We start from the raw sequence: 12500 nt of genomic DNA on the forward strand, positions 1-12500 counted from the left end.
ACACACACCACACTCATCTATCTCATGTTCACCTCCATCTCACTACACTAACCCTCTCTACAAACTAAACACACAGCACTTCTCACCTACTCATCACACACATCACCTCACACTCACACTCTCCCACCCCCCACACCCCCCACCACCCCCCCCCCCCACCCCCCCCCCCCCCACCTCACTACACACAATCAATAAAACATCACACTAAAACATAACTCTCATAACACGACAAATACACTCACTCATCACCACCCGACTCACACTCTAACACACACACTCACTCACTCTCTAAACTCACACACAAAGCAAGGGAAACTCACAAACAACTCTCATTCACATCACAAACTCATCATACTCTAACAGCACCTCCCACACACACTATCCACGTCTAAACCTCACTCCCTCAAACTACACACCACTCACTCAACACACCCACTCCACTCCCCCTCACCCCCACACCCCCACCCCCCCACCCCCCCCCCCCCCACCACCCCCCACCCCCCCCCCCCCCCCCACACTCACACTAACACCACTCACAAATCTTATCTCAATCACACACTCATATCAACTATCTACACAGTCACTAAATATATATATATAGTTACTATCTCTTAAAAAGTACTCTCTCTATAAACTCGATACAAAAGTTATACTCGTTAATATATCAAATATAACATCTCTAACAAACACTTCTAGTAACTGTACAAATAAATATATCTAATATATAACAAACACACTCACTCTCCACACGCTCTCATCCACTATCTCTCAAAATCATACAACTAATATATATACTATATGCCTCTACCTACCAATCCTAAATCCACACATATTCGTAGTTTTCATAGATATTCCTTCATTACGGAAATTGTTTGTTCATTTACTATATTTTGTGATCAGCGTCCCTTGGGATATCACACAACCGGGGGACGACACCTCCAAGATTCCTACAGCGGAACATCAACATATCTTAGGATTTAAAATGCCCTTACTACTTGCAGAATGATTTTTGAATATTCAAACCCGAAGGTCATGATAAGGTTCAAAGTTCAAGGTGAGAGGAAATAAATATGCAGGTGCAGAATGTATTTGACAATCACGTATTATTGGAAATACAAAAACTTATTGATTAGGTAACTGGCAATACAATAAAACTTCTTGTGAAATTCTATTGCAATAGCAATATGGACCTGAAATATGACACAATCTAACCATATGATAGTATCAACATCAAAGTATCAGAGTGCAGATCTTCCGCAGTTGCAATATTGCATGGCAAGATATTTCCTCTTACTTTGTGTATTGCTAAGGGACTTGAAAGGACATGCCAGCCAAGATCGTCTGTGTGCAATAAGTTTAGTTAAATGAATGACGCTTACTCCATTAAAAAAACAAACAATCTCATTGCCTTGGTAAATTCATATCTATATCTACATATTCTACAAATTCATGAACTGGCATTAAAGCATCTTGCATCGCATATTTGAAAATGCTTCAGATAAATGCAGACATTTTGATAACTGAGAAGTGCCAATTTAGCCCCGGCAATACGATTAGCAATAGCAATTCTCTGGGGTGCTATGAGTATGCAGATTGCGAAAATACAAAGTAATTCTGCAATGCAGTGATGACTACGATATTCCCTGCAGTCGTGAAACTATTCAGTATGTCTAAATTAGATGAATAAATATACATTCACACACACGCACATACACTCATTTAGATAAACACATATATCTATATCTATCTATCAATATCTATCTATCTATATATATACATATACACACATACATATACACATATATATACACATCAGTATCTCTCTCTCTCTTTCTCTCTCTTCTCTCTCTCTCACTCTCATATATGCATAAACAAATCCACACCTACATGCAATCACTCTCCTTCTCTTGCAGGCTCATCTATATTCCTCTGCTTCCTCGCACATGTGTCCTTATTTTTCTCTCCTCATGTCAGTCACTTCGCCTTTCACTTCCGCCAGTTTCCTCGCGCTCACCTCACCCATTCCCCGCCGATGGTCCTTTCCCTTCTCTGCTTCGGGTGGAAGGGAATCGAATCCTTTATTGACAAGATGTTTACGATTTTGTACGATTCGTGTTTTGTACGATTCGAGCGATCAGTATGTCAACGGTACAAGATATTGTTTCATCAGATATTGTTATTTTTCTACTGCGTCTGTCTTTCCAGTTCATACTGTATATATATTTACACACAGACACACACACACATACACGCATGCACGCACACATATACACGCACGCACGCACACATACACACGCACGCACGCACACGCACACACACACACACACACACACACACACACACACATATATATATATATATATATATATATATATATATATATATATATATATATATATACAAAGACACCTACACACTTTCTTTCTCTATTTCATCATCATCATCATATCATCTTTCTCTGTATACTTTCTCCCTCCCTCTCTCTCTCTCTCTCTCACTCCATGTTACCTCATCCTTTTAAGATGTAAACACTCGTCTCAAGTATCAAATTATCCCTCTCTCCCTCCCTCCCTCCCTTCCTCAAGCCCTCCCGTCCTCTCTCTCTCTCTCTCTCTCTCTCTCTCTCTGCTCATCATTAACACAATGATTATCATAAGTTCACAAGAATAGGTATATACACAAACATAGAATGAGGCAGTAAGTAGATTTAATGACAGGTTCATGATTCACTCATATGTCTGTCCGTAATCAGTTCCCATTACAATATCATACAATGAATAAACGTAATAAGACATTGAACGGTTCACAAACACACAGTGTAGCGCATTAATAGATCATACATTGTCTGATATCGTACATTATCAATGTTCCTTCATGAGACAATACACGCTATATAAACGCCATGACTGCTTTTCCGCCCACGTAGACAACCCCGCCAACAGTCTCATGAGCGGCTCCAGCAGAGAGGTCCTCGCCATGGAAACCAGCCACCCGGACCACGTCATCTCCTTCGGCAAGAAGAAGGGCTGCTACGTGAGTCGCTGCGTGGCGGCTCTGCTCGGGGTCTTCTTCCTCAGCGGGATGGTCGCCACGGGACTACTCGTCTACTACTACGCACCGCACATCCGGGACTCACAGCGGGAGTCGCTCGTTCTTCAGAAGCCCGTGGTGAGTCGCTTTCCGGTTCCTCGGGGCGTGAGGCGGGGAACGAGGTGGTTGTTTTCGCAAGGCTGGTGAACGGTCTCGTATTTCGATGTGTGTGTGATGATGGGCATGAGGTTGGTGGTTTTATTAGTTTATTTGATTCTTCTAAAATGAACTATCATGACGACCTCGATAAACCCCTCCTTTGCCCTGCTACCCAGGTCCCGCTTCACAAGTCGTTGCCGGCGCCGACGAGAAGGCCCTCCGGCGCCCCGACGACCCCCGAGAGCCTCAGACCCGAAGCCCAGCGCCCCACAACCTCAGCAGCAGCAGCGCCAACCACACAGGCCTTGGACGTGCGGCTGCCCACCTCCCTGCGGCCGCTTCATTATCTGGTCAAACTTCAGCCCTTCATCAACGGTAACTTCAGCATCCTCGGTTACATGGAGTTGGAATTGGAAGTTTTGGAACCAACGTCCAACATCACGCTTCACATCGCTGACATCATTACTCATAATGACACTGTAACAGTAAGTCTGTTTCACGTTTTTCTTCTTCAGAGAAATGACCAATGATGAGTAAAACTCAAGCAAAGAAGTCAAAGAAATTCGGACCTGTAAGGATGCGCCCATAAACACATTTAATATATTTGATTAAAAACAAAACACTCAATCCCGTTCCAGGTAGCGGCCTCTGGAGACCAGGTGGGTCCAAGTATAAGGATAAAGATGCACCAGTACGACCACGACCGCCAGTTCTACATCGCCCACCTGGGGCAGCAGCTGGAGAAGGGCAAGAAGTACCTCCTGTCCATGGAGTTCCTCGGGTACCTCAACGACCAGCTGCGCGGGTTTTACAGGTCCACCTACAAGGACGAAGACGGAAGCGACAAGTGAGTTACGCGGCCTGAACTCGAGCACTTGTGAATTTCTTTAGAATCGATTTCTTATCTCCCAGGCAAGGGGATGACTTGTACAGCGTGTTCCTTACTCCTTCCACGTCTTCAACTCGACAGAATGTTGGCCGTGACCCAGTTCCAAGCCACGGACGCCCGCCGCGCCTTCCCTTGCTTCGACGAGCCGGAGATGAAGGCGACGTTCGAGGTCTTCCTGGCCAGGGAGGAAAACATGTCCTCGATCTCGAATATGCCGATCAAGGAGACTCTCCCAGTGTAAGTAATCTGTGAAGATGGACGATCTATCTTTAGATGAATATTTGCGGGCCTGTAGATTGTAACGAGCATATATATATATTTTTTTATCCTCAGTGAAAATCAGGAGGGATGGGTTTGGGACCATTACGACAGAAGTGTCCCGATGTCCACTTATCTGGTCGCTTTCGTGGTATCAGACTTTGCCAACTTGAAATCTCGAGCCAATGAAAACACCTTCTTCCGAGGTAAGTTTCGAGAGGAAATTGTACACTTCTCAAGATTATTGATTAGCACAGTGGACACACGGACACACACACACATACACACACACACATAATATAAAATATATGAGTACATGTTAATCCACACAAAATATTTTTCTGTACTTCCATTCTCAAGAGTGTTCATAAGTAACCGAAAGTATCAAAAACATGTTAAATATATCAAATCATATTAGTATTTAAATCATATTATATACCTAATCCTATTAGTATTTAAAGCCCGTTATGAATTTAATCTTCAAAGTATCTCTATCCCGACCCTCGTCTCCCCGCAGTCTGGGCAAGGGAATCGGCGATCCAGCAGGCGGAGTACGCCGGCCAAGTGGGTCCTCTGATCCTGAACCACTTCGAGAAGTACTTCAGCGTGCCCTACCCGCTGCCCAAGCAGGACATGATCGCCATCCCGGACTTCTCTGCCGGGGCGATGGAAAACTGGGGGCTCATTACGTACAGGTTGGAATAGTGCGGTCCACTGCATTGCGCTGAGTTTGCTAATGAGCGTTATTTCGAGTAAATTTAATTCTGTCGCGACCGGAACATTTGTCATTGCCATTTTACGGATAAAAGTAAAATGATTTTCGATGGTGTAGCTTTAAAACTGTTTACAAAGCGCGATTGAAACAAATATACGAAATAGGGATAGAAAGAAGGGGAGAGATACCGCACAGGATTATCAATATTCGAAGTACAGATGAATCAAAAAGACAACAGAACTGCTGTGATTAACACAACATTTATTTCACTTTACTGAACTCAACAGAGAAACAGCGATGCTCTACGACCCGGTGGTGTCAGCGGCTTCCAACAAACAGTACGTGGTGGCCGTGGTGGCTCACGAGTTGGCTCATCAGTGGTTTGGCAACATCGTCACTCCGAGCTGGTGGACCGATCTCTGGCTCAACGAGGGATTTGCTTCTTATGTCGAGTACATTGGCATCAACCACGTAAGTGTATTTGTATTCGTAACTAGAACGCGTATTTATTGTTTGGCATTACATGATGAGAGTTGTGTTGATAATGATACTCTTGGATGATATCATTTCTTATCGTGTGAAGGTGATTTTCTTATCCGTCAGTATGGATATCATCCCATATATCATAGGAAACTATACCATACAGTTACATAATTAACAAAATGCAACCTCCTCTCTCCAGGTTGAGCCCAAGTGGCAGGTGATGGAGCAGTTCGTGTTGCGTGAAGTGCAGGAAGTCTTCGGGCTGGACTGCCTCGAGTCTTCGCACCCGATTAGCATCCCTGTTGGACATCCGGACGAAATCGGGCAGATATTTGATAGGATTTCTTATGGCAAAGGTGAGCTGTTGTTTTTTTAGGATGTTCATGTTTTGCAAATCTGTAATATGCGGTGCTGTAAATTGTTGTGTATTCGTATAACTCCAAAGATAACACAGTCTTGTACAGTGATAAAAAGAAGAGATCGAAAAGACTTTTTCTTCTTCTGATTGCAGGTGCATCTATAATTCGCATGATGAACCACTTCCTCACCGAGGTCACCTTCAGAAGAGGCCTAAGCAACTACCTCGACGCTTTGTGAGTATTTCTTTAATAGGGAAGCGACAGCTTGATCTAAAATGCAGGAAAAAACAACACCTATTTCGAAAGCAGATTTTAGTGTTATTCACACGTGCGCTTATTCCATGTAGCAAATATAGTACCGCGGAACAGGACGACTTGTGGGAATATCTGACCATTGTGGCGCACCAGGACGGGACGCTGCCCCCAGACCTGACCGTGAAGATGATCATGGACACCTGGACGCTGCAGATGGGATACCCGGTCATCAAGGTGGCAAGGAACCCCGACGGCACCTCCGCAGTCATATCGCAGGTGAGGCGATAGTCCTTGCTCTATCTTACGTTCTTAGAATAAGCCTTGAAGATTCTGTTCTGTGTGAATTTAATTTATATATACTGTGCAACTTTTATTTCAGGAACGTTTTCTCTTGGTGAGGAGTGAAAACTCCACCGACACCCATGACTACAAGTGGTGGGTTCCCCTGACGTACACGACCGAGGGCGAGGCCGACTTCAACCAGACTCAGGCCATGGTGTGGATGAAGGACTCGGAGGAGCAGATCACCCTCCCGTCCCTCCCCCCGAAGGACCAGTGGGTCATCTTCAACCTGCAGGAGACGGGCTACTACAGAGTCAACTACGACGACCACAACTGGAACCTGCTCATCCGGCAGTTGAGAAACGACCACGAGGTCATCAGCACCATCAACAGAGCACAGATTATTGATGACGCCATGAATCTCGCTAAAGCCGGTAAGGTGGTGCAGATTATCATAACTGATATCATTCTCACTGGAGATTTTACAGTGTATGTGACTTTCCCTTTATACGGAAATTCCGCTGCATGCATACCACTAACAACAGTGTGCAATATACGATTTTACTCACCACATATTTATAGTTTTTATTTATGTAATTACATGTTAATACGCAATCGTTTTCCTCCATTTTTTATTCTGACGTTATGTATAATACATAACTTGTACAAACACACACATATGCGTATATAGATAAATTTATATATTTATATGTATGCATACATCAATCTAAATTTCAGGTCAAATCACGTACGAGACCGCTCTAAGCGTCTATACTTACCTGGCAAAGGAGACAGAGTATGTGCCTCTGGCTGCTGCCATCAACAACTTGGGCTACCTCAGGAGCATGTTTGTGCGAGCGGGTGGCTACGGCTCGCTCAGGGTAAGTCAACGGCAGGATTACTTATGTACATATGCTTTATGTGACACAGCGTTGTGAGTGCAATCATTAAATATATATGCAAATGATATAAAGATAGAGGTCGCTAACCCATTTACGCCACAGCTTACTCAAAATCGTTTAAGGAGAATGTCACAAAACTGATGAATAATTAACAACAGAAAAAAACTCTCCCTATAGAACTATCCCACGGGAACATGGATGAATGGATGAAATATGGAAGATATAAAAGCCCCACCTTCATTTCTGTTTCCTCAGAGCTACCTGCTGGACATCTTGGTGCCGCTGTACGAGTCCGTGGGCTTCGAGGACAGTCCCGACGACCCTCTGCTCGACCAGTACAAGCGGACGAAGGCCCTGTCGTGGGCGTGTCTCTTGGGCCACCAGCACTGCCTCGACAGCGCCTCCGCTCTCTATCGAACCTGGATGGCCAATCCGAAGAACGACAGGTAGGGGGGGGGGGGGCAAATGCATGGGAAGCAGGACACTGCGGAATAGGTCAAAGGACGGAGAAAAGGAACCTAGCGTAGAGTTTTTTTTTGTCTGTGGATGATATCCAAGAGGATTTCGAAACTATTGTGTTTTTTCACTACTTCCATTGTGGATTTCTCTATCATATTTTACCATAGTCACAAACACGCACGCAGAAACGTACACGCACAGATGCAGATACAGACACATACACAAGCACATAAACATGCACATACACATACACATACACAGGCATATACACATACATATTCCCATGCACATGCACATCCACATATACATATACATATACATACATGTACATACATATACACCCAAAAACTTCCGACTGCAAATAAACACCTCATAGGCCGTTATTGCAAGTATGGGCAGGTGAGGGCGAGGATGGGTTCATTCAACTAGAAATCTTAATCAATGTGTTAGAAAAAGAATTAAAAAAATATATATCCAGCAAATCTCATAGCATACAGTGTTGTTATTCAATATATATATATATATATATATATATATATATATATATATATACATATATATATATATATATATATATATATATATATATATATATATATATATGTATATATATATATTTTTTTTATATACACATACATACACATGCATATATACATATATATATATATTTGTATGTAAACGTATTATTTGATTTGATTTGAAAAAAAAGTTAACAGAACAGTGTGTAAGTCATGCAAAAGTCTAGGTAAAGATGCGTAAACCTGCAGCCAAACTGGCCGAGATTCCATTGATGTAAAAAGAGCCGTCATGGCGTCAAACATTCATCACACATTCCTTAGGGGCAGCACGGTATGTGTACGCATGTGTAGGAATATGTAGTTACATACCCATACCTACACTCGCGATATATCAATGCATCTATGACAAACTGATTCTGAATTTCAGCATTATTTCGCCCAACCTCAAGTCGACGGTTTACTGCCGCGCCATCGCCGAGGGCGGGGAAGCCGAGTGGGACTTCGCTTGGCATAAATATCTCAAGTCTAACGTAGGAGCCGAAAAGTCGAGACTCCTTTCTGCTCTGGGATGCACCAATGAAATATGGATCTTGTCCAGGTAAGAGTAATGTGTTTTTTCCTCTCTCTCTTTCACTGACGGCTGTACACTAAGATTAACTCAAATTTACGAGACGGGTGTTAAGGATCTTATCTTTGTCATGCCGTATTTTTAAAAATCTTTTTATCTATCTATCTATCATCATAATTATCATCATCATCATCATCATCATCATCATCATCATCATTATTATTATTAGTAGTAGTAGTCGTAGTATTACTATTAGTATTACTAATATTATTATCATTGTTATGATTATTATTGTTATAATTATTATTATTAATATTATCACTATTATTATTATTTTTTATTTTTTAGGAGGGAGGAGGGTCCTGATATATATATATATATATATATATATATATATATATATATATATATATATATATATATATATATATATTCTTTCTGTTGCAGAAGTTTTTCTTTAGACCTATTACGCTGAAATAAATCAAATCTTTATGTCCTTCCTTCCGAATATAATTATCAGTATTAATCATGAAAGGGAAGGTAAACAAAATAACACTCAACTATTTCCAGAACTGAACACGTAATCTCACAATGCGGGAATTCCTTTTCTTCTCTCTTATTTCAATCATACAGCCGAAAGATAAAGGACAATCCCTGATGATAATAATGTAAAATAACAATGAAAATTAATAATAAAAAGAAAAATGATGACCTTCGTAAGATAATTCATCCGTTCCTACCCACAGGTACCTCGAGATGGCCTTTACCTCCGACTCGGGCATCAGGAAGCAGGACGCCTACCGTGTCTTCGGCGCCGTGGCCAAGAACGTGGTGGGTCGCCCTCTCGCCTGGAACTATCTTCAAAATGAATGGGACAAAATATATGAATTGTATGTATTGTTGCCATTATTTTCTGCAGTTAAAGGCCTTTTATAAAAAGTAATGTGTTGAAGGATAACTGATGATTCATTCGTATTATCCATATATATATTTTTTTCATTTTGCTTGTTTGATAAATGTAAATGTACTGTAGGCACACTATGCACTTTCTGTAATCAACCATAAGTATACAGATGCTTCAAGTGTGATAGACGTGGCAGTTTAAAAGCACTTTGGAAGCTGTTCACTAATGTAATCACACATAGGATTGTATTAATGTGAATATCCTATGTATCCAAGCATAGACTGTATATTTATGCTCATAGGAATAGACTACATGTTCAGAAATACAGTCTCGCTTGTTGCATTTCTGTAAAAGAGAACATGATACAACGTGTAATCATATCTTGTGTCTCCAGTTATGGCAAGGCGAAACCCCACTTCATTAAGTATGCGACTGGCGGCTTCAACACGGAGCAGCACCTGAAGGAGGTGATAATTAATTTCTCTTTTTAGTTGTGTGTAAAAAGGGTTAATTTCCATACATGATTGCATGTGCATATTTCAGGACTCGTTCTCTGTCTTCTCCCTTACGCCATTTTACAGTATTTTGCCGTTTTGACATGATTGGTATTATCACTGAATATGTACAAAATTTTTGGCTTATTAATGGTGGTAATTCGAATATTACACTTCTGTCTTTCATGTATTATGAAAACATAATATGTTGTTTCATGTGTATGTCATTCGTATTTTTGTCATCAAATATCATATAATAATGTGATATAAACTATACAGATGCTGATATCTATGATATAGAAACAAAAAGTTCATTGTAAAAAAAAAAACATCACTATAACCTAACATTCGTTTAACATATTTTGAGAACGAATTCACATTCTACTGAAATATTTGATCACACTATTAATCACAATAGCAAGTGAGGACATAAACTGCAAAGGTCACAGGAAACGAGAGCAGATGGTGTGAAGGCCGTTTTCCCTCCGCAGGTGGAGCACTTCCGCAAAGAACACGAGGACCACCTGGGCTCGGCGTCGCGAACAGTCGAACAGGTGATCGAGCGCACGAAGAACAACATCGCCTGGATGAAGACCAATTATGACGTCATCGTTAAGTGGTTGGATGCGAACGGTTACGCGACGAAGCTCAGCACGGCATAGGCCTAGCGACAGATCACATTTTGATACGGATTCGAGATTGTTAATAAGCTTGTCGGGGGATGTGTATCGCATCTATATGTACTTAACAGAATGGTTGGTATTCAAGTGTCTGCTTCCCTACATCAATCTGGAGATTATTCTCTTGGAAGATCAACATTAATGCATTTACGTTCAGTTTTGTCCTTGTATATAGAACCGTTTTCTTAAGCCATTGTTATCCTACCAAGTTTTCCTTTTCCTTCCAGTGCCAATGCTTAAAGCACCCACTCGACTCATATATTTTTAATATGAATATTAAGTAACTCTCTTCATGTCTGGTGACTCAGTCTGTCTTGGCATGGACATTTAAAGGCATGACAATCGCAAGAAATGAATGACCATGTAACGTACTTAACGATTTACTTAATGTTGGATTTTATAGGTGTTACGCAGTCGGTAAGACAAGAGTATTGTAGCTATGGTGACAGTACAGTGACACTTCAAAGTCATGTGAAAACACCGATACTTTTATATTTTTCATTCCATACATCTTTGTGACTCTCCATGTGGGCTTTGGGCGACAACCCCAGAAAACCTGTAGGTTGCAGGTCGGAGTTGAACGTCAACATTGCAACATATACTCCATCATTTCATTATCAAAGGTTTGCAGCATATTTATTGTCAAGGACAATGCGAATGATTGTATACATATCATTTTCTCTTTGAATATGAAATATAATTTCATTTTCGAGAGAGAGAGAGAGAGAGAGAGAGAGAGAGAGAGAGAGAGAGAGAGAGAGAGAGAGAGAGAGAGAGAGAGAGAGAGAGAGAGAGAGAGAGAGAGAGAGAGAGAGAGAGAGAGAGAGGGAGAGATAGATAGATAGATAGATAGAGAGAGAGAAAGAGAAAGAGAAAGAGAAAGGGAGAAACAGATAGAGATCCACCGTTATTACGAGTAAGTTATAAAGCCTAGTAAATCTACTTGACAACAAGAAACCAAGCGTGTCTAAAATCAGGTGAAACTGAAAAGACTGGGTGTGTGAGAGCGTCCATCCATCTTGACAAAAGCTGTCCATCCCAGTCACCTTTTCATTCATATATCTAAATCTTTTGGAATCTAACGGGAACCAGAAAAAAAACTATGACGCTTTCTTTTTTAATATGTATATTTCACACCTAATGTATGATACGTTTTGAAAAGGGAGTATTTGTTATCATAAATCATAATTTCATAGTTACTGTATCCCATTGATAGACCCGGTATTGAGGCTCGCAATGAAGTAAACAAGTGAATAACGATAACGAGAGAGAGAGAGAGAGAGGCCCAACACAGAGATATAGATAGAAAGATGGAGAGAGAGAGAGAGAGAGAGAGAGAGAGAGAGAGAGAGAGAGAGAGAGAGAGAGAGAGAAGAGAGAGAGAGAGAGAGAGAGAGAGAGAGAGAGAGAGAGAGAGAGAGAGAGAGAGAGAGAGAGAGAGAGAGAGAGAAGAGAGAGAGAGAGAGAGAGAGAGAGAGAGAGAGAGAGAGAGAGAGAGAGAGAGAGAAGAAGAGAGAAAAGAGAAGAGAGAGAGAGAAAAAAAAG

The 12500-nt window shown here is 41.4% G+C and overlaps 1 protein-coding gene across 2 annotated transcripts in view; it reads left to right on the forward strand.

Annotated features, from left to right (window-relative positions):
• LOC122266279 (aminopeptidase N) overlaps positions 1–11849 on the forward strand; it is a 63672-nt gene extending 51823 nt beyond the window's left edge. For both annotated transcript variants that reach the window (XM_086548528.1, XM_086548524.1), the window contains exons 2-18: positions 2927–3168; positions 3366–3674; positions 3828–4036; positions 4160–4315; positions 4412–4542; positions 4854–5031; positions 5339–5522; positions 5734–5890; positions 6046–6127; positions 6241–6424; positions 6528–6864; positions 7169–7311; positions 7588–7778; positions 8737–8907; positions 9624–9767; positions 10176–10248; positions 10767–11849. In XM_086548528.1, coding sequence (XP_086404654.1) covers positions 2947–3168; positions 3366–3674; positions 3828–4036; positions 4160–4315; positions 4412–4542; positions 4854–5031; positions 5339–5522; positions 5734–5890; positions 6046–6127; positions 6241–6424; positions 6528–6864; positions 7169–7311; positions 7588–7778; positions 8737–8907; positions 9624–9767; positions 10176–10248; positions 10767–10937 — 3042 coding nt within the window. In that variant the 5' untranslated portion in view covers positions 2927–2946 and the 3' untranslated portion in view covers positions 10938–11849. The remainder of the gene's footprint in view (positions 1–2926; positions 3169–3365; positions 3675–3827; positions 4037–4159; positions 4316–4411; positions 4543–4853; positions 5032–5338; positions 5523–5733; positions 5891–6045; positions 6128–6240; positions 6425–6527; positions 6865–7168; positions 7312–7587; positions 7779–8736; positions 8908–9623; positions 9768–10175; positions 10249–10766) is intronic.
• The last annotated feature ends 651 nt before the right edge of the window (positions 11850–12500 follow it).

This window comes from Penaeus japonicus, unplaced genomic scaffold (assembly GCF_977035675.1).
Source record: "Penaeus japonicus unplaced genomic scaffold, GWHDUDI00000001_assembly GWHDUDI00000002, whole genome shotgun sequence".
Taxonomy (NCBI): domain Eukaryota; kingdom Metazoa; phylum Arthropoda; class Malacostraca; order Decapoda; family Penaeidae; genus Penaeus; species Penaeus japonicus.